At 34.2% G+C, this 27,857-nt stretch overlaps 1 protein-coding gene across 2 annotated transcripts in view; it reads left to right on the top strand.

Moving 5' to 3' along the window:
- PKP4 (plakophilin 4) overlaps positions 1-27,857 on the top strand; it is a 263,445-nt gene that overhangs the window by 186,087 nt on the left and 49,501 nt on the right. Inside the window, exons 5-9 of one of the 2 annotated variants that reach the window (XM_044669853.1) lie at positions 10,692-10,817; positions 10,950-11,140; positions 12,921-13,479; positions 26,101-26,289; positions 27,192-27,408. In XM_044669853.1, coding sequence (XP_044525788.1) covers positions 10,692-10,817; positions 10,950-11,140; positions 12,921-13,479; positions 26,101-26,289; positions 27,192-27,408 — 1,282 coding nt within the window. Of the gene's footprint in view, positions 1-10,691; positions 10,824-10,949; positions 11,141-12,920; positions 13,480-26,100; positions 26,290-27,191; positions 27,409-27,857 lie in introns of both variants that reach the window. The other variant, XM_044669854.1, reaches the window with a different exon arrangement.

Genomic DNA, 27,857 nt, shown 5'->3' with positions numbered 1-27,857 from the left:
TAGTGGTCCTGAAACATTTGAGAATTTCCCAGTATGCACATACTGTTATAATATAAGAAGTATCTAAAGTCCAAACATTTCTATATTCAACTTTAGGAAAGAAATACAAGGCAATGTACATGGAATTCTCCTTACTGATTTCCCTGGGCTCGAGTTTCCATGGTGACTTTTAACACAGTATAATAACCCTTTCTCTTCATCTTATACTGTATAAACAGCAAGATATATGAAATTTAGAAGTATTGCTATAATTTCAGCTATCTTTTTAATAGCAATTTCACTTACATTTGTACATTTTTGAGTTACCCCTTCTGAAGAAATCACAATGCTTAATCATTCCATATTTATTCTGCCTTTGCCATCTGCTGTAGGGTATAATAGACCACAGATTTTTTGCAGACCTTTAGGCTCATTTTGTTTTAATATTTCATCATTTCTTTTAAGAGAAACCTACTACTTTTTCTTTTTACCTACTTGTTTGAATATCAGTGGAGCTTAGAATAAACTCAAAGAGAATTGAAATATATTTCTAGTAGTTATTTCTTAATTGGACACTTTTCATTGACCTTCATTTCATTGACCTTCAGAGATTAGTGCCCAAGTTCATATTATTGCTCAAACTTTTTTCTGATGGACAAGTTTACAAATTGAAATACACCAAAATAATACAGTTAAAATTATGCAAAGCACTCTAAAATAATGTATTATTCATCAGTATAAGGTGTCAAAGACCAGTGTTCACATTCCTGACATGTTCTCCTGCTTATAAAAATACATTTCATGAATTGATAATATCCAACATAACCATCACCAACTTATGATTTCACAATCAGTCATGTAATTTGGAATCTTTTGCTCTATCTTCTTCTTTCCTCTTTTTAGGGCCTGAACAAACTACAAATATAATAGTCTCTTAGATCAGCGTCAGTAGTTTTTCTTTGCTATTTAGTGAGAGGAATAACATCTCTTATTAAAATATATTCATCCCAAAATGACAAGGCAAAATTAATCAGTTATAGACCTTGCTCTATTGGAATATATTTCCATTTAATCAAACTTAGGAAATGAAACTTTCTCATTAGATAAGAAAGTGTTGTTTGACCACTTCCTCACTTGTTTTTCTTGTTTCCTCTTCTCCCTTCTCTCTCTTCCTTCCTTTCTCCATTCTCTCTTTCCCTTTCTTTTCCAAATGTATATGTATGCATTCACCTCTAGACAATGTACAAGAATTTAAGCATAATACTAATTCTAGACAAAAGATAATTTAATCTTTAATTCAGAAGGCAGTTAATGATTTTGTAGTTGGGAATTTGGAAATATCAATTTTACTGTATTGAATTTTAGACATAGAAAATAATGGAAATTACATGGAATCAGAACAAATATTAGAATTTCTTGAAAGATGCTTCTGTAACTTCCCCAAATTGTTATTGCATGAAGTTTAAAATGTTTGAAAATTGTTTAGCTGTTTAGTATTTCAGTTATTTTGATAAAAGATCAATTATTTTATGTGTTCTGTATTGTCCTAGATTTTGTTTTTGATAGTCTATATTTCATTTGCATTTTAAAGACAAAAAATAATCCTTATAAAAATAATTGATAGGAATAATATATTACTTTTCATTATTATCTGGTAGAAATGTTTTTATATGTATATGATCCATGTTGATATTTTTAGTAACATTAGGAATTATAAAAGTGGAAAAATTATGGTTGCGCTGGATATTTAAGAGTTTTGGTCACCAGGAAACCAATTACATGCTTTCCAAATTAAAGATCCAAGTCAGGATGACTTTTATGGTAGTTTATTTTCAAATAGGAAAAGTGAAGGTAGGGAAAATGAGAGAGAAGAGAACAGAACAGAACAGAACAGAAGAGAAGAGAACAGAAGAGAAGAGAGGGGAGGAGAGGAGAGCAAAATGGCACAGAAGTTAATTTTTTTTTATTTTTTCAAAAAACATTTTTCCCATGGTTACATAATTCATGTTCTTCTCCCCACCCACCCCCACCCCCCACTCCCCCTGCCCCATAGCTGATGCCCATTTCCATTAGGGTGGTCCTTTGGAGTCTACATCTCAAATCATGTCCATATCAACCCATGTGTTCAAGCAGTTGTTTTTCTTCTGTGTTTCCACTCCTGTGGTTCTTCCTCTGAATGTGGGTAATGTTCTTTCCATCAATCGCTCAGAGTTGTCCTGGATCATTGCATTGTTGCTAGTAGAGAAATCCACTACATTCGATTTTACCACAGTGTATCAGTCTCTGTGTACAATGTTCTTCTGGCTCTGCTCCTTTTGCTCTGCATCAATTCCTGGAGGTCATTCTAGTTCACATGGAATTCCTCCAGTTCATTATTCCTTTGAGCAAAATAGTATTCCATCACCAGCATATAACACAATTTGTTCAGCCATTCCCCAATTGAGGGGCATACCCTTGTTTTCTAGTTTTTTTGCAACTATAAAGAACGAGGCAATAAATATTTTTGCACGTGTCTTTTTCCCTATGATCTATTTGGGGTACAAACCCAGCAATGGTATGGCTGGATCAAAAGGCAGGCAATCTTTTAGCTCTCTTTGGGCATAGTTCCAAATTGCCATCCAGAATGGTGTAAGAATGGGATTTGTGCAAGGGGTTTAGGACAGAAGGAGCCAGAGAAGGAGTGGCTGATAGTTGGTGACAATTAAAACCAGAGGGAATTCTGGGGGTTTCGTGGGGGAGAAAGAAAGATAGGAGAGGTCTTTCCGACGGAGGTTCTCCAAGGAAGGAGGTTAAGCTCCGAGGAGGATATCCCAGCTTGGATCCAGTCCCGAGGGCTTCCTAAGGATCTTTCTTTGGACATTGATACCCTGATTCCCTTGTCAAAGGCCTCCCATTACTTATCATCCATCAAGACTTCTATTATCTGAGTCAGCTAAGTTTTTGGAAATAGAGAGAGGGAGAGACTAGTCCAGGCCTACAGAGGCCTGGACTGAGAGAGAAGGTTAAACGGCTAATTAAACTAAACTACAAGCCATAAGACCATAGCAATCAGAGAGGCTATAAGCCTACTTAAGGCAGAGTTTGGAAACTCCAAGGTAGGCCAAGGAAGTCAGCCTAACTTATGTGACAATTCCAAGTGGAAGCAGTCTGAGGTCTCAGCTGAGAGCACCAAGTTCAAAGAGGGAACTGCCTCACCAGGAAGTAACCAGCATACTTGAAGAGATAGTATCTCTCTTCATTTCCTGTGGGTCCACTTCTAATTCAAGTGGACAAATGGCAGCCTCTACACAGATTTGGACTGCCCAAAGGGCAGTCCCTTGTTCTTGATTTGTTACTTATTATCACGTATGTGTAACTCATCTCCCCTCCCCACTGAGGGAGGTGGGGATGATATCATCTCTGGTAAGTAGAGTTTTGACTATGAATGGGCTAGAGCTAATTCCATTTATACAGCCACATCCCCTCAAATTTATTTCTCTCCCCTACTATCATTTTAGCCAATCTGTTAGATGTGATGTGATACCTCAGTTGTTTTGATTTGCATTTCTCTAATTATTAGAGAGTTAGAGCACTTTCTCATGTACTTATTCATAGTTTTTATTTCTTTACCTGAAAACTGCCTATTCATGTCCCTTGCCCATTTATCATTTATGGAATGCCTTGATTTTTTTTTTGTACAGTTGATTTAACTCCTTGTATATTTGAGTAATTAGTCCTTTGTCAGAGTTTTTTGTTATAAAGATTTTTTCCTAGTTTATTGTTTCCGTTCTGAGTTTGGTTGCATTGTTTTTGTTTGTACAAAAATTTTTTAATTTAATGTAATTGAACTAATTCATTTGACATTTTTAATTTTTTCTAACTCTTGCTTGTTTTAAAATCTTTCCTTTCCCAGATTTCTGACAAGTATACTATTCTGTGTTCACTTAATTTACCTATAGTTTCCTTCTTTATATTCAAGTTTTTCACCCATTCTGAATTTCTTGGTGTAGTGTGTGAGATGTTGATCTAAACCTAATCTCTCCCATATTCTTTTCCAATTTTCTCAGCAGTTTTTGTAAAATAGTAGATTTTTGTCCCAAAAGTTGGGTTCTTTGAGTTTATCATAGACTGTCTTTCTGACATCACTTACCCCAAGTCTGTTCCACTGATCCTCCCTTCTGTCTCTTAGCCAGAACCATATAGTCTTGATGACCACTGCTTTATAGTACAGTTTAAGATCTGGTACTTGTAGGCTACCTTCCTTCACATTTTTTTTTCATTATTTCCCTTGATATTCTTGATCTTTTGTTTTTCCAAATGAACTTCATTGATTGCTCATGGGTAGGATGAGATAACATAATAAAAATGACCATTCTACCCAAATTAATTTACTTATTTAGTGCCATACCTATCAAACTACCAAGAAACTTTTTTACAGAATTAGAAAAAACATAGAGGTTAATTGAAAAGGCTTCTAGCTATGATACCTTCTGTAATATGAAAGACCTCTTTTTAGGCTAGAGCCTCCAGAAACACTAAGGGAAAGAAAGGGGAGTTAGCTTAACTCTCTCAACCTGAGCTCCTCCAAGGCCAAGTTCAAAGGGCAAAATCCCCTCACAGGAAGTTACCATCTTATTTAAAACATAGTTCTTTTCATTACTTCCTGCATCCACACTTCAGTACTATGTGGACAAATAGCAGCCTCAACCTTGTTTTGGCTTGCCCAGGGGGCATTTACTTGTTTTTGATTTGTCACTTACTAGCACATGTGGGTCATAGACCTACCCCCTCACCACTTAATTCTAAGTTGGGTGAGGTGACATATTTCTGGTGCCTAAAATCTTAAGAACAAATAATGGTGAGCTAATTCCATTTTCCCAGAATACTGTTATCTATTTTTTCCCTTTTGTTTGCTCTGCTTAAGATGGCTTATCCGTGTTTCCTAGAAATAAGTTCTTTTAAGATTTAAAATGGGAGAGTAGTAGTTTGTCAAATAATCAATAATAAGAGCACCTTGGGAGAAAGGATGAGAAAGAAATAGAAGTAGTATGGGTGTAGGGGAAAGTATGTGTGTATGTTTACTTTCACATTCACAATTTTTCATCATATATCATCCTTTTTCTCAGGTGGATATTCATATATATTAATATGTAACTGCTCATTATCATAGAGAAAATATGGCAGCATGCATGGATATCTGGTTTCCATAGTAAATTTTTTTTTCCAGATTCTGGCATAATACGCCACCTGGTGTTCTTAGTCTACAAAGATGTCAGTTTAGAATGAGATAATAAGTTTGCATATATAACTATCATCTATGTAGCAGAATAAAATTTAAATTATATTTCTATGTTGATTTTTTTTTAAACTAAAACATTCCACTTTTAATGAGAGGTTAGGAGCTACTATGATAGTATTGCTTCACATTCTTAATTTTGTTGCTGTTTCATTACTTCTATTTCATTAATATTTTCAAGTCAAGAGAAAATAAATTGGACTTATGCAGATATCCAGTTTTGTGCATTTATGCTTTGATAGAAGCCAGTTCCAGTTCCTTAGAAAACACTTTCTCAGATACTTGGCATTTATTCAGATAGAAGTCCTTCAGAAAATCACTCAGGAATTGCTGTATAAGGATGATTGAAGAATGAAAATACATAGGTGAAAACATATAAAAAATTTGGGTCATTTTCTAGTTCTCTTAAGTCTGACAGGAATTAAGATTCAACCTGGACCACAGAAACTACAGAAAAATTATTATGTAGTCATCCTGTGTATGAGAATTTCATGAACAAAAGTAAGCATCTCCCCTCCCAAATAGTTTACTCCAGCAGATAAACTTGCTAATTAAGATAGCATGGAATTTTTGTAGGAAAAATGGAAGATAAGAAAAGAGACTTTTGAGTGTGGAGGGGGTTCTTTGTATCATTTTAACTTGATATGGAACTGGATAGATATAAGACACAAACATATAGATAAGTTGTCAAAGGATATAAACAAACAGTTCTCAAAAGAAGAACTACAAACTATTGACAACCATTTGAAAGGTTGTTCCAATCAATAAGAGAAATAAAAATCAAAATAGCTAAGGTTTTTCCTCATATGCATAAATTAGCATATATGACAAAAGAAGGAAATAGTCATTTTTGCATGAACTTCTGAATAACTAGCTCAACGATAGACTGGTGACAGAGTTGTGAATTGCTCCTGCCATTAAAGACAGGAATTAAACTCTGAAGTAAAAAAATGTTCCAAACTTTTTGACAAAGAAGTCCTACTGCTAGAAATATACCCAAGGGATATTAAAGGAAGAAAATTGCGCTCTTTGTACACCAAAATAATAGCACATTTTGTGATAGCAAAGAAATGGAAACAGTCTATAAATTGGTGAGTGACTAAACAAATTGTGGTAGATAAATCTGATGCATTAAATTATCCAGTAAGAATTGATGAGAATGAGAAATAGATAGGTACTTGCATAAAATGATGCAGAGTTAAGTAAAACCCGGAAGAATGACTGTAACTGCAATTTTTGTAATAATGGCAGACATGAAACATGACTGAAACAACCGAACAAATTAATTAAATACTTAGTTCGTATCAGGCTCTGTGCTAAACTCTGAGGATACAACCATGAAATAGCCCCTAAATTCAAATATATTGTATCAGGAGAGATAACTGATATTATATCTTAATATGTATATGTGTTGTCTGGCTGATGCAATATCTTTGCAGTTAGGGACTATTTGATAAGATAGAGAAAAAGAGACAGACACACAGAGAACACAGAATTTTCAAAATGCAGTTTCAGGGTAGAGAATTAGGTAAGACCTAATGGCAGTGTTGTTTGAATTGATTTTTGAATGAAATTCAAAATCCTAAGGAGGTAAAGAAAGAAATGTGTTCCAGGCATCGGGGACAGCATGAGCAAAGCTGTGTAGACAAGAAGTGAAATGTTGATATCAAAAATTTCAATAAGATCAGTTTGTCTAAACTATAGAAGGCATGAAGAGTATTAATAAGGAAAGATAGGCTGGAACTAAGTTGCAAAAAGCTTTCAGTTCCTTTAAGAGGAGTTTGTGTTTGAACCTAAGGATAATAGAGAGCCATTGCTGTTAAGAAGAGGAGGGACATAGACAAGACTTTGCTTTAGGAAATTGTCTTTTGCGCAGACAGAAGAAACTTAAACCTGGGGAACCAAGAAAGAGGCTATTGCAGTATTTTGGCAGACAATGGGGATTCAATGCCTAAATGAAGGTGAAAGCCTATTGTGAGTTATAAGGATTAAATATAAGAAATATTGTATAGATAGAATTAATAAAACATGAAACAAGTGTTTGGATTTATCGAGTGAGGGAAAATGAATAAATCTGATGTTACTAACCTGAGTGATTTGAAGGGTTGATGGTGCCCTTACCAGAAATGAATGTGAAAGCTTGAAAGAAAAGAATAGATTTTGAGAAAAAGATGATGAGTAGGTTTTTTTAGACTGTTAAATTTAAGATGCTTATGTGAAATGCTCAATATTTTGTGGTATGTGTTTGGAAACCAGAAAAGATTCAAGCTAGATATTTAGAGTCATTTGTTTACAGATAACAATGGAACTGTATATGCTGATGAGGTCACTCAAAAAGAATATAAAGAATATAAAGAAAAAAGAGAAGAGAAACTTTGATAAATAGTTGGAATATACCAATAGTTAAAAAAAGAAAATGGATAATAATCTGAGAAAAGCAATTCATAAGGAGCTAGAAAGCAGGTAGAAAAATTATTAACAGCTGAGCTACAGATCCAGAGAAGAGAGGGTATCAAAAAAGATGTTATTGTTTATTTCTAGTAAGAGGCTTTACTGTTAAATTTAAGGCTGAGTGAGGCCAGTTAAAAATGTACAATAGAAAATGAAATATATGTTGGGAATAAGAAGGTAATGTTAAAATTACATTTACTTATATTTATTTGATAGAAGAAAATAACAGATTTAGCAGGTATTTGATTAAGAAAATGCATTTTAGCTGTATTTGCTACTTTGAGAACTTGGTATGGAGCAATTTAATATAATCTGATGGTTGCTGCCCTCACCAACGTTACCAGTGCTTTCATAATTACAAAATCTGATGGGAGAAGCTAGATTGTTCAGTGGATTAAGGGAAAAGCTTGGGAGGTCCTATTCTCAAATCAGGCCTCATACTTCTTAGCTATTGTAAGAATTAAATTTTAATGGGTTGATGAAAATATATGAAATTTACAAATAATATGGTAGTTGCTGATTCAAAGTATTTTTACACAAAGTCGAAATGACTTTAATAGCTTTTATTCAAAAAAGAGATGGAGAGTGAAAGCAGAAAAATACAAAAGGGTAGAGAAGACATTTGCCTATCTAACTAAATATTGCTTCTGTGCTCGACTCGACCAAGACTTGTTGACTTTCAACCAGAATTAACTCTCTCCAGAAGTCAGGAAGGGAAAGCCAGTTATCCACTCACCCAAGTTCCCTCCACGAGGCAGGTCAAGATGATTATTTGAGCTGAAGGTGACTCCCGAGAGGGACTTTCTTCCTAGAGCCAACCTTCTTCCTTAAGCTGACTTCCTTCTTGAAGTCCAACTCCTTCTTGAAGCCAATTTCCTTCTTGGAGTTGACTTTCCTAGCCCCAGAAATTCAGGGCCTTTTATAGTGACTTCTTGTCCCTCTTTTTACAAGAGCCAGTCACAGCTTCCAAATTGCTTAGCACTGCCCAGGCCAGTGATTGTATGAACCATTTCTCATCTTCTGGAAAATCAAAAGAGTTCACAGATTCCTGGCTGACTGAGGTGTGAATTCTCATTTCCTGGCTGATTAATTTTAAAGGGTGGAGAACTCCTCAACCTAGTGCTAAGTAGGATGTTCAAGCTTTTCTTGATTCAATTGGAAAGTAGACAAAGGAGAATAAATTCTGTCTTCACAATCTGTGAGGTACTAAGTAGTATTTAAGTTATTGTTAACCAAAGTGTTAACTCAAAATAGACAAAGGGAATAAAGGATTGCCTTTCATAAGTGTAAACTCAAACTCAAAGAGAACAAAGAATTCCCTTTTACACTATGTGACCCTGAGCAAGTTACCTAACACCAGTTATCTAGCCCTTCCCATTTTTCTTCCTTTGAACCAATACTTAGCATTGATTATAAGATGGAAGGTAAGAGTTGTTGGATTGGGTTTTTTGTTGTTGTTTGTTTGTTTACTCTAATGGTTCTTCTCAGCTTATATATTTTACACTGTTGACTGTGCACTCTCCCTGGATACTCTTTCCTCTGGGTTTTTATGACACTACTTTCCTATTTAACATTTTATTTTACTGTATTTTCATTATTCACCTTGTTCCTCCTAAGTGTGGGTGTTCCTGAAGATTTTATCCTAATCTCTGTTCTAAAACGCCTTCTATACTATATTTTTGGAGTCATCATCTTCTTTTAGTTTAACTACAAGTGTGTGGATTTTAAAATTAATATCCAGTAACTATATATTATATTTAATAAAGTTTCATTAATAATAACTAAAGTAAGAGACTAGCTATTCAGCCCACTGGCCAGAGCAAAAGAGAAAGAGGGAGGCAGCTTCAGAACTCATACAAAAACAACTACACAAATGTGGACAAAGGGAAACGCATTCTAGGTGATACAGAAAGGAAGTTTGGGTAATGTAGTTTTTAGGGATTCAAGATTTTCCAACTATACAAGTGATTCCCACATTTATATATCCAGCCCTAGTTTCTCACCTGAGTTTCAGTCTTATTAGATATGTCAAACTCAAGCTCAGTATATCTAAAACAGAATTTATTATGTTCTCCAAATAATATGATTAGATCTTGCTGTCTGATATTCTGAGTACCTGAGACAGCCAACGCAAAGGCCTATATAGAAATAGGAGATGAAATGTCACATGCAAGGAACTTAGAAAAGATTTGCTTGTCCAGACCACCATATGCAGAGGGCAGTGGAGGTGTGAGCCTGGAGAAATTTGTTGAGGCTATTCAGTGAAGGGCTTTAAGAGCCAAATTAAGAAGTTATATCTTATTTTAGAAGCTACAGGAAACCATTGTAGTTTATTGAAAAGGAAAATGACAGAATTACAGATCATTGGCGTTAGGAAAATTGCTTTGATGCATGAATTGAAGTAGTAAGAGACAATACAAGAAAGCTCATTAGAAAACTTAAAATTATGTGAGAGGTGATGGTGGCTTCAACTATGTTGATAAGTGAGGAGCAAGTCAGATATGAGAGATATAGAGATAGAAATTATGAGATTTGGCCATATCTAGTGAGGAAGAGTTTGAATCCAGGATGCCAGAAAAAAGATTGGAAGGAGATTGAGAACCTGAAATAAGGATGCCCATCACCAAGTTACACTAATTGATGGAAAGTTCCTGAAGGAACTGAGGTTTGAGATACATTTTTGGTAAAGGAACAAAACTGCTTAGGAGATGGCAAGTGATTTTTTTTCAATAGTAGCTGATTTTTGGCATTTAGTCTGAATTAAGTACATCAAATTTTATAATATTTTACTACAAAATATTCTGGAACCCTTAACATGACTTCTGTATAAAGCATTTTAAGTAGTAATAGTCAAGATTAAACTAATTGCCTCGAGGTAAATGTTTGCTAAAGAGATTAGAATATGCCATTGGTAAATAATTTAAACATAATTTTAGAATGTTGTATAACTTCATTAGATTTAACTGATTGAACTTGCCTTTTATAGATGTGCCAAATACTGGAGTAAGCAAACCTCGAGCTTCTGACACTGTCCATCCCAATACATATCTTATCAGGACAGAAGCAGAACAAGGGACTCTTTATTCACCAGAGCAGACATCTCTCCATGAAAGTGAGGGTCTGTTGTATATCTTCTAAATATTCTTAGCGGGGGAGAGAATAATTCTGCATTTCATTACTTTTTAAAATTTGAAAATCAGAAAAACGTAATAATCATTTTTCTGTGCTGGCTTAAATCCTACAGGATCATTGGGAAACTCAAGAAGTTCGACACAAATGAATTCTTATTCTGACAGTGGATACCAGGAACCAGGTAGTTTCCACAACAGCCAGAACTTGGGCAAGACAGATAATAGACAACAGCATTCATTCTTAGGCTCAAGTAATAACCATCTGGTGAGAAATTCAAGAGCTGAAGGACAAACTTTAGTCCAGGTAAACTTGTTTTAAAAATCAATGTATTTGATGACATTCTGTGTTAAATTATGAAAATTAGTTTAGTAGTATCCTTAATTATGAAGGATTTTGGAATTGTATAGTTGATTTCCACCTTTAAATTTTTAAGTGAATTTAATTTTATAATTAAGTCTACTAAATACCATGAAAGTGGGGGGAAATTCTTTAATCTACAGAGTAATGGTATATCCATTAAATTGAGGAATTGATTTGGTCCATGATAAGTTGAAAGATGGCCAAACATCCCAGAAGGGACAAAAATGAACAATTAGATATTAGTTATAAATCCCTGTAAGCACTGTGTGTGTATATATACACACACACACAGATACATATGTACATATATATATATGCTTCTAGGACAACAAGTGGTGATTTGGAAATATCCACCTTTTCAGAATAGTATTTACCTTATAGAAAGTCACATGCTGAAATATCTCTAATATAAATAAGCAAATACCTACATATGTATCAAAGTGATATTACAGTGCAATGGATACATCTTTTTGTAGCAAAAAATAATATTGGTCTTGGAGGTCTGCAGGTTTTTGGTTTGTTAAAAATTACTTCATCAACTTATTCCTTGGATCTTATTTCCAATTTCTAGCAGTCACCACAACTAAGGAGAGAGGCAAAATAACATAGTTGATATAAGTGTTGAGAAATACCTGTTAGATGTTCCATTTCCTACTTGGCACAAAATTAAAAATGTAATAGATATCAAAGTATAATATCCCATTACTATCTAGCTCTTTGGCCCTGATAAATCCCAAATAAATGACATTTTATTTTGGCAAGTGATAATGTCTAAAGTATCACAATTGTTTTGGTTATAGAAATTGCTTTCTTTACTTCCAAAATGAAACCAAAGATCTTCATTAATGTTAAATGATTCTTTTCCTATATAATATATTTTGTAAATACAAATATATGAAGGGTTTCCTTTATTAGAGAAGACTGCATATTCATAACGCCAATTTTAAAATGAGAGGCAGATATTGGTCCCAGGGTAGAAGATTGGGAATTTGGCTGTGAATACATTGGTCTGGTAACATATTAAATAAACATTTTCCTACTCTCAGCTAGACCTCAGTTTCTTTGCATATATTATCCAACATCCTTTACTCATAACTTGGCTTCTACTTCATTCTTCTTCCTCTGATTTCAAACCAGTATACTATATAACAGATGGGTCTGCAAGCCAACTGTTAGGTAGATTCATAATAGTATTAACAGTGAAAGAAGCGCATTTAAATTTTTTTTAATCTTTCTCCACCAGGGCTAGGAACATAACACAGACCAGAAGAGAGATTTGTTTCAAAATAAGACATGGTTCTGACTCTTTTTGAACTTATGATATTATTGTTATACAGAGTTAGAGTTTTAATAAAAGACCAATTGGGGGGTTTACTTTCAGTTTGCTGCTTCTTGTAATTGTAATCTTAAGATGAATAGAGCTTTGGGAGGGAGGAGGGTGGCCAGGTAATCCAATGGATTGAGAACTAGGCCTTAGAGATGATAGGTCCTGGGTTCAGATATGGCCTCAAATACTTCCTACCTACCTACGTACAAAAGGAGCATAATAGTAAAGAAAAAATGCTTTGAATATAATTTAATTTCTAACACTAGATCCTAAAGAAGAAAAGCTTACCTTATGAATTTTTAAAATAGTGACTTTCATTATGTTATTCAGCATTTTTCTTTAATTTTAAACATAAAAAAATTGTAAAGAAATTAAACTTTTTTTTTCTCTTATCAGCCTGTTGTAAATATTACCAGTCGAACCATGAGAAGAGTTAGTTCTGTTCCATCTAGAGCACAGTCTCCTTCTTATGTTATCAGTACGGGCATTTCTCCTTCAAGGGGGTCACTGAGAACTTCTTTGGGTAGTGGATATGGATCTCCATCAGTGACTGACTCCCGACCCCTGAATTCAAATGTGTATTCATCTACTACGCTACCTGCTCAGCGAGCAGCATCTCCATATGCCACACAGAGACCTGCTTCTCCCACAGCCGTACGACGGGTTGGTTCAGTCACATCAAGGCAGACAACTAACCTCAATGGAACAGCTTCTCAATATCAAACAGCAGTTAGAGTGGGTTCACCTCTAACCCTTACTGATGCACAGACTAGGGTAGCTTCTCCATCCCATGCCCAGGTAGGCTCATCTTCCCCGAAACGCTCTGGAATGACTGCAGTTCCACAGCATCTGGGATCATCAATACAAAGAACTATTCATGATATTGAACAATTTGGACAGCAACAATATGATATTTATGAGAGGATGGTTCCACCTCGTCCAGACAGTCTCACAGGTTAGTAAAAAGAAAATAGTAAAATATTAGCTTCAAGTCTACTCAGCAAATTTATTGTAATAATCTATTGCTAAAAAGAATGATAATTACATGAGATTTATAGTTTCATTTCCACTTTTCACTTAATATATACCAATTACTGATGAAGAAAAACTATGTGATATATTTATATCATTGGCAATCTTCACTTGTAATGAATCCTTAATTTTTCCCCCAATAGAGTCAGTCGACTTTAAATCATATGTATCCTTGCAAAAACCATACTGCTGATCCTTTTTGAAATGTAGACCAGCTAAAGTTCTATACACACACACACACAGACACACGCGCTTTTTTAAAGCAGATATAGATCATTTCAGTTACATTTGGATCTTAGACAAAAGTAAGGAATCTTTTTATCACATTGTTTTGATTATGATAGTATAGAAAAGTCATCCTTGAGGGACAGCCATAAAGGCTACCTTTTGGTGAATTTTTATCCATTACCTTGGTTGCACTTACTGAGATTACAGTTTTTGCCTCCATAATCTTCTTTAAGACAGCTTCCTGTCTCTGTTCTTTTGTAAATCAAGCAGAACTGCAATATCAGGGAAAATCTTAACCCTTTTAATGAAATCTTGGTGCTTTTAAAAATCTGTCTCTTATTTATTATAAATCAACATATACTAAGCACCAAATATTTGTAAAGCATTTTATTAGACAATAGGAATCCAAAGACTTAGACCTAATCCCTGGCTGTTATGTCATGTAAGTAAATTTGAATGAGAAGTTAACTGGAATAGAGAAGTTGAGCAAAGCTTCATGGAAAATGTGTTTGATGAGGAAGAAGAATTATATGAATTAAAATCATTTAGGAAGACTATTCTGCACAAGAAAAAAAGTTAACAAAAATGGAAATCCATACAATTTGTCATTCAGCAAGCATTTGTTAAACACTAAAGCACTGAGAATACACATCTAAGTAAAAAGAAAGACAATTCCTATAATAACTTAAATTCTAATCAAAACCATCTGATTTTTTTAAAATCTAGCCTTAGATGCTTTCTAGCTATATGACCCATGGCAAGTGTTATAATGATACTCTCTACTAGATGTATGTAGATGGAGTATAGAGAGAGGATGGGATGACACCTCTCCTTTATAACAGTGCCCAGGCAGGCTCCTTTAGGTCAATGGATGATATCCCTTCAGGACCCACCTGGGGTTAATTGATATTATATAATGGACTCTTTGGTATCTGACTGCTACTTCCCAAAGAAGCTATGAATAACCATTTCAGGAAGGTACTTTAAAACTTTGATTGTATTTAACAAAGGAGGATAATGGGATTGGATAAAGGTATTGGGAGACCCTAATTAATTTGGTAATGATGAATCCCTAAACTGTAGGCAAGTAAATGAATTAGGATGGTTGCTTCTCTCTGGTCCAGCCTGACCACAGCCACACCAGAGTAGGCAAACTACTATATGATGTTTCATCTTCTTCTTCACTAGATGATATGCCTAAACAGTTTGAGATATCCACCCCTTTCCACCCTCTTCTTCTTCTCCTGCCCACTTCCCAGATCCCTCCCAGGCCCTGGGAAACCTAGATAACTAAGATGATTGATTTCCTAATATCTGGGGGCAGTAGAATCAGAGATGGTGGTCTGGGTACAGGTTTTTGATGTTACAGGAACAAACAGGAGGAGCTTGCAAGATTGAGCCTGCAAACTCTATCCCACAAAAGACCAGGATCCACTGATCTCAGGTCTCAGGGAAAGAAAGGAAACCCTGCCAGGGCTGCCAGGGTGGTTTTATACCCCCCTTGGCCAACTGCCCTCTCCTCTGTCCGCATGCCCCTCTGGGAACATTCCGACATCCAACGGATCCACCTGTCAATCACAGTGTGGACTCCTGGCTCCCAGAGATTCAATATAACACAAGTCACTTAACCCCCATTGCCTAGCCCTTACCACTCTTCTGCCTTGGAATCAATAAACAGTATTTCTTCTTAGATGGAAGGTAAAGGTCTCTGTCTCTCTCTGTCTCTCTCTGTCTCTCTCTCTCTCTCTTAAAACCAATTCTAATAGAGAAAAACTGCTTTAAAAAGTAGCTGAAAAGCATGGGGCAAAGGAGATAGGGAGGTGCTGATTCAGGACAGCAGTAGTGTCAAAATCCAAAGAGTCAGAAGTAGAGTTAGCAGGAGAATGAATGTTAACTAGCCTAGGTCTCTACAAAATAGAGGAGGAACTCACCAATGGGAGAAAATGGTGCTCAAGGATAAGATCACAGAGGAGAGGAGTTCTGGCATGAAAAAGAAGCTATTATGCCAATACAGTCTAAAGAGCCATGCTCAGAGGATAATGAATTAATTCAGTTTGATTGGAGTTTAGGAGGTGTGGTAAAAGTAAAGGATAAAATTTCAGAGGTGGATTGGATCCAGATTTTAAAAGATCTTAGATTTATGCTTAATTATCTATGTAGAGAACTGTCGAGAATTTTAAGCAAGGGAGTGACATTAAAAACTGTTTTAGGAATATTAGTTTATAACTTTAATAAGGTATAGAATGGATTGAAAACAGACCTTTAAAATTATAAAGAACTATACTACGTTTGATGGCAGAAGAATTGAAAAAGTGAGACTTCTCTGTGATAACTTAAATCATCTAAATCTAAATCTTATTACCTTTGGATTTTTACAAGGCAACAAGGCAAAAACAAAGGATACCCAATATTCCCAAATTGTTGAAATCCTGTGAAATGATAAATTCATAATGAGGGTTTTCCTTGGATGTCTAATGCTCAAGGAAAGGACTTAGGTCATTTACTCATTTACTGCTCCAATGCCTTTGATACCTGAATCAATGCCTGAAGTTTAGACATTTGGCTTAGGGACTTTCACTAGGAAAGAGTACAAACAAATTCTTAGGTTTGAAAAAATATATGTCTCCACAACATGAGAAGTTAGGAAATTTCTGATTTATTTCTATAAAAGTCTTTATTAGATTTAATAGAGTTTTTTAATTAGAATTTTATTTTATATTTATATAACTTTATTAGAGTTAATAAATTTTTTATCTCTTCAGTTGTTTAATCTTTTCAAAGTAAGTAATCTTAGTCAAACAACAAAAAAAATCCACAAATTTGCCCATTCTTTACTTTGCTTCTGTCACCTCTTCCAAGTAATTAGGTAGCATGTTTCATCTTCAGTTTTTTGGAATCATGATTTGTTATTAAATTATAAGTATTATTAAGATTTTCAGTGTTCATTTTTATGTTACTTTTTTTTTGGTTGTTCATTTTTAAGCCTGTTAAAATAAATAAATAAATTGCTCTCAGTGTTTTACTCACTTTACTCTCCATCATAAAATTTCCCAGTTTCTCTGAAAAGATGCCTTTCATTATTTCTTCATAGAGCAATAATTTTCCATTATATTTATAAGCCATAATTTATTCAGTTAATCCCTTTGTCTCCTATTCTTGGTAAAGCAAAAAAACTTAAATGAATATTTTATACATATGAAACTTGTTCCTTTTTCCTTAAGCTCTAGTTCTTGGCCTACTAATGATACTCCTGCATCAAAAAATATGCATTTTAATGACTTTGCAAACATAATTCCAAATTCTTTCCAGAATAGCTGAACCAATTTATTACTCTGACAAGACTCTACCAGTATGCCTATCTTCCTGAAACCCTTACAACAATCATTTTCCTTTTTTGTCAGTTGTATGAATTGGAACATCGGAGTTGTTTTATTTTGCATTTCCTAGTAATTAATGATTTTTAGCATTTTTTCCATATGGCTACTGATTGATTTATTTCTTTAAGAATTGTGTATTATCATTTGACCATATTGAAGAATCCTATATCATTATTGTGTGTGTAAATCCATTTCTTATATATCATGGATATCAGAGCTTTTTTAGAAATTTTATTTTTTAATAAATTAATTTTATCTTTTTTCAACTTCTTCCTTTTTTTGTCATGATACCTTCCCATAAATGACATTCCTACAATTACTTGCTTCCTTGCTCCTCTTCTTTGTTTATGATATAACCTTTTATGCCTAGGTTCTATTTGTCAATTACTGTTGTGTTTAAGATGGCCTAACCCAAACCAGCGGCTCTTAATTTTTTTTTTTTATCATGGATATTTTTGGCAGCTTGGTGATACCTATGGACCCACCTCAGAAAAAATGTTTTTAAATACACAAATAAAATAGGATTACAAAGGAAAACAACTATTTAAAATTAGTTATCATAATTTTTTCTTTATTGGTTCCAAAGCAAAAGAGTGCAAAAAGCTAAGCAGTTGGATTAAGTGCCCTTGCCCAGGGTAACACAAATAGGAAATGTCTGAGGCCCAATTTGAACATAGGACTTTCTGTTTCTAGCCTGCCTCTCAGTTCACTAAATCACCTAGCTGCCCCCATCATCACAATTTTTTAAATAGCTCACAAGTCCCCTTGTCTAAACCTAAATTCTTCATGAATTTTTTCTATTATAATTTTTTTTGCAATTAACACATACTTATTTCTTCCCATTAACTTTCTCACCCCAGTTGAAAAAAAATGCATTAAAAAGGAAAATCCATAGAAAATATGCGTAGCCAAGCAAATTTCTCATTTACTATAACCAAAAATAACAGTTTTTTTTTATTTTACTTTTTGAGTAGAATCACCTCTCTCTTAAGAGATAAATTCTTTAGGCACTGGAGTGATTTGTCACTGAATTAATCAGAACCATGTATTGTTTAGGATGGGGCTATTTAGTCTTCAATTAATATCTGATCTTTCTTTTAAAGGCCTTTTATGGATTATTTTTATTACATCATTGTAAAGAATTTAATTGTTCTGAATTTGTTATTGATATTTTTATTCCCTAAGATGGTTGATTATTTGTTATTGTTGTTTTAGGTTCTGTTCCCATTCCCATAATTTCTATAAATCTATCATATTTACATTTACTATTTACTATTGAGGCCCTTTATTATATTTGTCTAGAGCTAAAAGAAGTATATTGATATCTACAATAATTATAGTTTTGTTGTCTATTTCATGTATATTTTTTAATATTTTGATATTAACTAGTTGTCTGATGTCTGAGTATAATGTAGGTTTCCTACTTACTTCATTTAATTAAATCTATTTTTGTTATTGTCTTGTCTTAGTTCAACTTGTCTTTAGTTCAACTAAAGCATTAATTAGATTTTGATCTTGCCCCATATTTTAACTGTTTGAGGCTTTGTGTTTCTTTTAACCAAAATTTTTTTGGACCCTGCTTTTTTTAGTCTATTCTGCTACCCTATTTTATCCATCAGGCACATTCATTACATTTACATTTACAGTTGTGATTCATAGTCAATTATATATTTCCATCAAGCCTAACCTTTTATATTTTTCCTTCCCTTTACCTCCACTCCCCATCTTTACAAAAGAAAAGCACATGTTGAGAGAGGATTATGTTAAACTATTTTATTCAGTTCCACTACTTCCCCTTTTTTCCCTCTCGCCAACTCATTATATAGATTGTTATCTTTTCTTTCCTTGTATTCCTCCATTCATGTACCACTATCCAAATATAGTTCACTTCATTTAAGATTCATCCCTCCCATGCATACCTTTTTCTTAATGTCCCTCTTTTTTCTGTGCTCCCACCTGATTTTTTTAAAAAACTTTCACTGTCCATCTCAGAACCAATACTGTATATCTGTTCCTAGGTTGAAGAGCAGTAAGGGCTAGGCACTGAGAATTAAGCGACTTGCATAGGGTCACACAACTAGGATGTGTCTGAAACCAGATTTGAACCCAGTACCTTTCATCTTTAGGCCTGGCTCTTAATCCACTGACCCATCTAGCTGCCTCCTCCACCTGATTATTTTTTTAAGTTTAATGTATTCCTATATCAAATTGTGGGTTGTTCAACCCTCATCTTTCTGGTCCAGATGAACATGTGTGATACAACATGTAAACAGATAAGTAAAATTTTTTGAAAAGGGAAAGAATAGAGAATCAGGAAAAGTTTTTCTATAAACAGTGGGGCCTCAGCTGAGAATAAGTGGCAAGAGAATATATTCCTGTCAAGTAGGGATAGTCCATACAAAAACATAGAATAAACCATGGAAGATGAATTCAACAAAGGGAAGAAACAAATAGTCCAGTCATTTGGAACATGAACTGCATCAAAGAGAGTACAGGGAAATTACTATGAGTCAGGCAGGCTGTTGCTAAATCGTGCAGAACGTGAAATACCAAGCTAATGAATTAGCATTGTATCCATGGGAAAACAGGGAACTATTGAAGATTCTTCAACAAGGAAGTAATATGGTCAGACATGTGCTCTAGAAAGATTATTCTGGCAGCCATATGGAAGATGGATTGAAAAAACTGGAAGCAGGATCACAAATGGGGTAGGATTGTTTTAGTAGCTTGAGTAAAGAGTTGATAAAGTTCTGAAGTGGAGTAGTAATATGTGAGTAGAAAGAAAGGGATGGATATAAGATATTGTGGAGTCTGCTTTGTATATCCAGTGGGTCTAAATGAGTGAAAGAAAATAAGCAAGTTCTTCTGAACTTTCCTTCACTGATTGATAAAATGCTGATTCTTTGCAATGTAGAATGGAAAATCAGACATTGTTTCAGAAGAAATATACACCATTCAGTATTTTTTTCCCTAGGTACTTCTTTCTCCACCAAAAATAACAAACATTCTCTCAAAGATTTCTTTAAAATTAATTATAAAAGAATTCCCAGTGTTCTGTGTTATATATCTGCTGATGTGTTCTGAATAAGATTTTTAAGCTATGTGATTTGCTTTTTTGCTTAATTGCAATATCAGAGGTGAGGGACTTTCAAAACAATATATTTATTATTTGACTTGCTGCAGTTCCCCTTGAGTCAGTCAACAAAACTAAAATAATATTTGGTAATAGATTCAGACACTGAAGTTCCTAAAGTTAAAATAGAAACTCAATGATGGAATAACACATATAGAATTGTTTTCCCCTACAGGGACACATGTGCATATACTGAAATATACATATGTCTCTGTGCAGAGGATATTAAAAAAGTAATTTAAAAAACATATGGGTAAATAATAAATTATCCTATTTATTTTGATGGGTTGTAAATCTAATAGTACCAAATTAAAGGGAATAAAAAATGTCATCCTGATATAAGAAATGATCATCATAGTATTTATAAAACTGTATGAGATTATTCATTTTGTTATTTTTAGAAGTAAGAATCATTGAACTGATAGATATACATAAAATTTATTTATAAAACAAAATGAATTTCTAGCTCCATTTATAGAACATAATAGCATTTTATTTTCCTTTTTAATTATAATGTGCCACCCCTTTTGGGGAAAAAATGGAATTATGTTTTTAAAAATAACCAAAATATACATAGCTTTTAATTCATATTGAACAACTAGGCATATATCTTGAAAATATAAAAAAGTTTTATTTGTTTCCCAAATAGTAGCATTTTTTATAGTAATAAGAAACGGGAAGCAGTGTAGGTGACTATTACAGACAATTGGGGAAGGGATAAACAAATTGTGGTACATGGACATAATTAAATATTACTATATGGTACAAAATGAAGAATTGAAAGAGCGCAGAAAAACAGTGAAAGACTTTATATGAATTTTTGCAAAATGAAGTAAGCTGAAGCAAATTGGCATTTAATCACTTACCATAATTCCATGTTGATTTCTAAAAAATTGTATCAAATTTATGATTAAATGACAATGTGAAAGTTTTAGATAAACCTAGTTTTTCTATACATACCTGAGTTATTACTAAAATACCTCACAGTAACATAAAAATGAAGAGAAACAGAAGTGTGAAGGGGTGAAGGGATGAAGGTAGGAGGATAGAATGGATGGGAGAAAGGAGAGGGGAAGGTAGAGGAAGGGAAAGGAAGGTAGCCCCCGGCCCCTGCATGGGAAGGTCTAAGGAAAACTAGGAGATAGGGAAAAAAGCACCAAGGGAGATATCAGGGTCTTGGTAGAGAGCAGAGCTTCCAGGGTCAAGAGAGAGAGAAAAGGCTCCAAACTCTTTCTTTTACACTTTCCCTGACACCTCCCACAAAGGAAGTGGGGGTTGTCAGGGGAAGTCGTAGAAGAGAGAGGGTCCTGGGAGTTCTAGTCTTCCAGGATTTATAACAATTTCAAATGACACATTAGTAAACTCTCCTATCAAGGTCTATACTACACCAAAAGATGTCCAGAAGCCTTTAAGATAATGGTATAGGCATCATATAAGGACTGCTAGCAACAGCTCCTCAAAACTGATCCAGAGCTATTGAACAGAAAGAATATGCTTGGAGGAGGGAGGGTCACAAATCAATAAAAGCTCTAGTATTTCTAGTCCTGACTCCAGAAAGAAACTTCGTGTTCAATGACCTATACATACAGTATAGGTCATTGAAAAGGGAAATTAGAATCTGCTCATGTATTACTCATTGCACTGATAGCCACAGCAGGATACAAAACCACCTCATTGCCTGGGTTCTTGATGCAAGGATTGTGCAGGAAGCCTCAGACCAATATAATATCCAATATCTCATATAGACCTGCCAGAATGCTCTAAGGAACAAATGAACAAGGATAAAGAATTTATCATTTAAATTCATCACAGGGTGATAGGAAGTAGTGGAATTCTCATTAAACTTATCTAAATAGGACAAAGAGGGTCAAGCACTCAGGTTTCATGTAAAAATTCATTAAATTCAGTGAGGAAGTAGTCATGGTCAGAGAAAGGCAATAGAGATTTAAGAAGAGAGTAAAATCAGACAAGAAATACAAGCAAACAAGCTTCAATTCCAGAAGATTGATCATAAATGGGGAGTTATAAAGAAATTGAAATAATAAAAACCAGTGACTGGCTTCTGGGCTTGGTGAAAAGAGGACTAGAGAATTGGTACAGATTACTTCTCATATAGATTAGTGTTGATAAGATTCCTTTTTTCCCCACTTTCTTATCGTCAAGAGTGGTGTCCTAAGGAAAGAGAGCAGCCATAAAAATGTAGGACAGGTAGAAAACAGATTAGAAAACAGAATCCCACAATGGCTAGGGAAAAAACACTGGAAATAAGCTTTCATATAAAGTTGAAATGAAGGACTATAGCAGAATTTTTTATCCTTCAGAAAAATCTTTAAAATTAAAAGTAGCAATCATGTTCTAAGTCAAGATAATGAAAAACATAGATATAATTAAAAAGAGATAAGCAAAAACAAAACTATTAGCCTATAAAAACTGAAATATCAAGATTTTCTATAGAAGCACCGAATGGCTTATCTTATAAGTACTTCAATGGTTCAAGCATACTGTAGTTATAAACAAATGGAGAAATGCATATATAGATTAAATACTTCTTTGGCCACAGTACAGTAAAAATTATCAATAAAAGACCTTTAAAAATGATTCAGATTTGGACTTCCAAGGGCCAAGCCAAGACAGCAGAGTAAACCAGAGCAGCTCCGGAGTCACCATGGGAATCTTCTAATCAATATTTAAATATTGCCACAAAACAAATACAGGAGTGAAAGAATAGAATGGGATAAATTATATAACAAAGAGGCATGAAAAAACATTAGAGAGAGTGGAATATAAGGGTAGTGGTGAGCAATGCTTAAACTTTACTCTCATCATAACTGGCTCAGAGAGGGGGAAAAATAATTCAGATTTAAGTGGACAGTAAATTATTTTGATGGGTCAAAGACAATGATTTCATTATAGAAAGTGACATAGACAACATATCAAAACACTTGCAATGCAAACAAAGCAATCACTAAGTGAAAGTTTATATCTCTGAACACACTGGGCAGCAAAAGGGAGAAGAAATCAATTAATTTGATTTGTCATTTTAAATTTTAGAAAAGCAATAAATGCAAAAACCTTAGCCTAATATTGAAATTCTGAAACTCAAAGAAGATATGGTATTAGTGTTTACAAAGATATATCCAGATTAACAGATTAAGAGAGAATTCAAATATTCCTGACTCAGAAAAGGAAATTAAGGCATAAATGAACTACCAAAGGAAAAAAAACCTTTTAACAGATTATACATTTTATCAAACTTTCAAAGGACACATCTAATATCACATAAATAATTTGCAAAAAGAAAAAAAATACTACCACACTGCTCTGAGAATAGTCTGCCTCTGATATCCAAACTAGGTAAAGAGAAAGAACTGAAAGAAATTAACAGAATACTATTTTTTTTTAACCCTTGTACTTCAGTGTATTGTCTCATAGGTGGAAGAGTGGTAAGGGTGGGCAATGGGGGTCAAGTGACTTGCCCAGGGTCACACAGCTGGGAAGTGGCTGAGGCCGGGTTTGAACCTAAGACCTCCTGTCTCTAGGCCTGACTCTCACTCCACTGAGCTACCCAGGTGCCCCCAGAATACTATTTTTAATGACTACTTGCACAAAAAGGAAAGGGCTATGTCTTGTAATACAGGGTTTCACATTGCAATATTAGCTTAGGCAAAGCTGTCAGTTTCCCTGGATGGAATGTTGATGATGGCATGCGCCATGGGCCAGGTGTCAGCTGGCAGTTGGGCTGAGACTATAAAAGCCCCTGGAAACCAAACCCTGGATTCTGTTTCCCCAGACTTCACCCTGTCCACTCATCTACAACTTCACCTGGGCCCAGGTGGTAGGAGTGGAAAAGGGTTGAGGGAGGAGGATCATGGGTAGGAATTTAGGATAGCCTAGATATTAGGACCTTCTTTAAGAGCAACTCAACAAGATCTGATCCATCTCTTGACCAGAGACAGCTTAGTTCTGGCCGAGGGCAGCCAGCCCTTGGCCTGCCAAGACCTTCTTAGGACCTTTGCCAGCATCACCCAATGAGACTGTAGCAATATCTTAGTAACACCAAGCCCTCTTACCTTGCCTATTCCTTTCCCAGTTTCAATAAATCCCTTAGCCTTAACCTGAGAATCTTGTGGTTATTTCTTTACCACCAAGGCTAAGGAGGATAGAGAAGAAAGAATTCTGAGCAGTTGAGGTTGAACCAAACCTCCATTGCTGGGACAGGAAGTTCAGGCACCCACTTCCTGCCGGTCTGCCATCATCCAATAAGAGGCAGTTACCTCAGCAGGGAGGGAGCTGCCTGTCATCTTAAAGGAGCCTAGCAGTTAGCAGTGAAGGTTCACTGGGCACTTAGCTTTCAGGGTTTGGATTTTGAACCTGAATCAAGTTCATTCCCAGCTGAGTTTGCTCATCCTTCATAACATCCAACTCCAACCTCCTGCTAGACTTGTTACCGGCTCAAGGCCCCATTAGTGACCATTAACACTCTCACAACAGTCGACTTTAATCACTTGTTATTATTACTATCATCACTAATATGTCATTTTACCTTAATTGAATTATCACAGTGAAAGAGATTTTCCAATAAATGTTTAAAAAGTAAGCTTATATTGTGTTTCTTGTTTCATTTTATGTTCATCTGTCTGAAAGTTGTGTTCTGTGTTTTTACTGAATAATAGAAATAGGGCAGCAAGGTGCCTCAGTAGATATACCAGGCCTAGAGTTAGGAAGATTCATCATTCTGAGTTCAAAACTAGTCTCATACATTTCTAGCTGTGTTACCCTTGACAAGTCACTTAACTGTTTGCCTCAGTTACCTCATCTGTAAAATGAATTGGAGAAGGAAATGGCAAATCATTCCAGTATCCTTGCAAACAACAAAAAATTTTATTTTACCATTAATTTTTCCCATAAATATGCTACTAAAATTGTTTTATCTTCGACTAACAACTACATAACAGATGAAATAGGAATTTTTTTTGGGAATTTTTTTAATAACACCATAAACCTATCAGTACCTTATATTGCCCATAACACAATGCCAGATGTATAGTACATGCTTCATAAATGTTTATTAATTTCATTCTGTTTGTAGGTATATTTCCATCAAATTTTTCTTAACATTAAAATATATTTTCTAAATATTTGTGAATTAACTAATGAAGACCAAAACGTATCTTTGAAACTTAGGAATCGGTTTGATTGTTTTGAAAAACATATTTTAGTTTTATTTCTAAGAAACAAGATTCCCTTAAATTTATTCAATTGAATCAAATTTTATGCATTTTTTTTTCTTGAGAAAGTGAGTTATTTGGATTAGAATCTAACTTTATTATCAGTTAGGAATGTGATACTCTTTCCTGTAGAAGGTTTCCTTTCATGAAATTGGAAGGAATTTTAAAAGACATATCCAAGTTTCCCTCTTCAACATACTAAAGTCGTCATCTACTGTTTGTTTGAATGCTTCTAATGAAAGGGAACACACTAATTTCTAAGACATCTCTTTCCTTTTTTTTAGACAATTCTTTTGCTTTGGATGTATGACACTTAAGTCTTCCTCATTTTGCCACTTCTGTCCTTCATTGCTAGTTGTGCCTTTTCAGTAGGTTGCCAAGAAAACACATTTTAGAAATATTCATGAATTCCTTTGCAGTTTTAGTATCCATCATTTAAGTTAAATTGAATCCAGTATTTGAATTTAATAGTATTTCATTAAAAATGCAGTCATCATGATTAGTGTTTTGATGATGTTTCATGTTGTAAATCTTCATTTAATCTTCCCAATATTTTTATTAAATTTTCTCGCTCATAGGCTTGAGAAGTTCCTATGCTAGTCAGCATAGCCAGCTTGGACAAGAGCTGCGTTCTGCCGTATCTCCTGACTTGCACATCACTCCTATATATGAAGGGAGAACTTATTATAGTCCCATATATCGTAGTCCAAATCATGGAACTGTTGAGCTCCAAGGGTCTCAGACAGCATTATATCGCACTGGATCAGGTAGGTATGGATTTTTTTACTTATTTAGTTTCCCAACAGAAGATTTATTCTATTGTGACGGTATGTCTATTCACTAAAAACACTGATGGTGTTTTTATTCACTATTAGAAAGAAACCATGTTGCCACTGGAGTGATTGATGAACAAGTAACAATGATAGATCAATAAGCATAATTAATCCAAAGTTCATTAACCACTCACAAGTAAAAAAATTTTGTTTTGATTAAATCTAATCAATGAACATATAGGTTATAAAAAGCTATAGATTTATATTTTGTGTTAGAAAGCGTTTGAAAAAGGAAATATTCTAATTCACAATTTTCCTTTTTTTTTTTTTAATTCCTAGAGCAAATACTCTTATCAGTTGAAATCCATGGCTATATTAGCAGTAAATTCTTGGCTTAAACAACTTTTTCAATATACACAGAACTTGAGTTATTGTGCAGTTTCATTATAGAATAAAATTCATAACTTGAGAAAAATCTTTATTAAATTAAATTTTACTTTGCAAAGCCACCAACTCCCTCATCTAGTTTTTAAAATACATTTCGTTTTTTCATTGGTGTTTTTATTAATTAATTCACAACTATTTAGTAAGGATGTTTTTAATCATTAGAAAGATTTGATGAGATTATATTTTCATTCTCAACAGATTTGTTTTTTTACTGCTCTTTATATTATATAATCTTTTAAATTCATAAAAATATTTTAGAGTTATATAATAATAATGCTCATTTCCTGCTCTTAAAAATATTATCTTTTGATATAAAGTTAATATCTAATCAAATTTTTAGTGGCATTTAGTGTTTTTAAAATAATTCATTGTGTAAGTTGCTTTCAGTTTTTCATGAAAATATAGTATCAATTTATATACAGGTTTTGAAAATATTGACTTTACACTAGGTGTTGGAAATCTGCAAAGGTCATCCAGCCAGCGAAGCACTCTTACATACCAAAGAAACAATTATGCTCTAAATACAACAGCTACCTATGCGGAACCCTATAGGCCAATGCAGTATCGAATGCAGGAGTGCAATTACAACAGACTTCAGCATACAGCACCAGCTGATGATGGAACAACCAGATCACCATCCATAGATAGCATTCAAAAAGATCCCAGGCAAGTACTAATTATAATATTACAAAAATCACATCCTAAAATATAAATTTTCCTTTAATTACCAAACCTGTATTATTAACATACCCAACCATACTACTTTGAGTTGTATTCCAAGAGTGATGATTATTGAGATTATTCTAAATATGAGTTTCTTTTCTCATTACTTTAACTGAAGGGTAAGAAATGCATATTGTTGCTTGGCATTAGTGCTTACCATTACTAGGAAAGTTCTTCCCAATATAATTTACAGGTTGCCATTAGACTTGGCCAGTGAGTGTTTAACATGATGATTTGTTAGCATTTTAGAAGTACATTCTGAGTTTCATCATATTGATGGACATATATTTTTTTAACCAATTTCTCTTAAAGCTCATGTGGATTAGCTGAATTTTAGAAAATATGGCTTAATATTAATTCTTATAATGAGATCTAAAAATAAATCTAATAAA

Source organism: Gracilinanus agilis, chromosome 3, assembly GCF_016433145.1.
Source record: "Gracilinanus agilis isolate LMUSP501 chromosome 3, AgileGrace, whole genome shotgun sequence".
Lineage (NCBI taxonomy): Eukaryota > Metazoa > Chordata > Mammalia > Didelphimorphia > Didelphidae > Gracilinanus > Gracilinanus agilis.
This window is presented reverse-complemented; position numbering and strand designations above follow the sequence as displayed.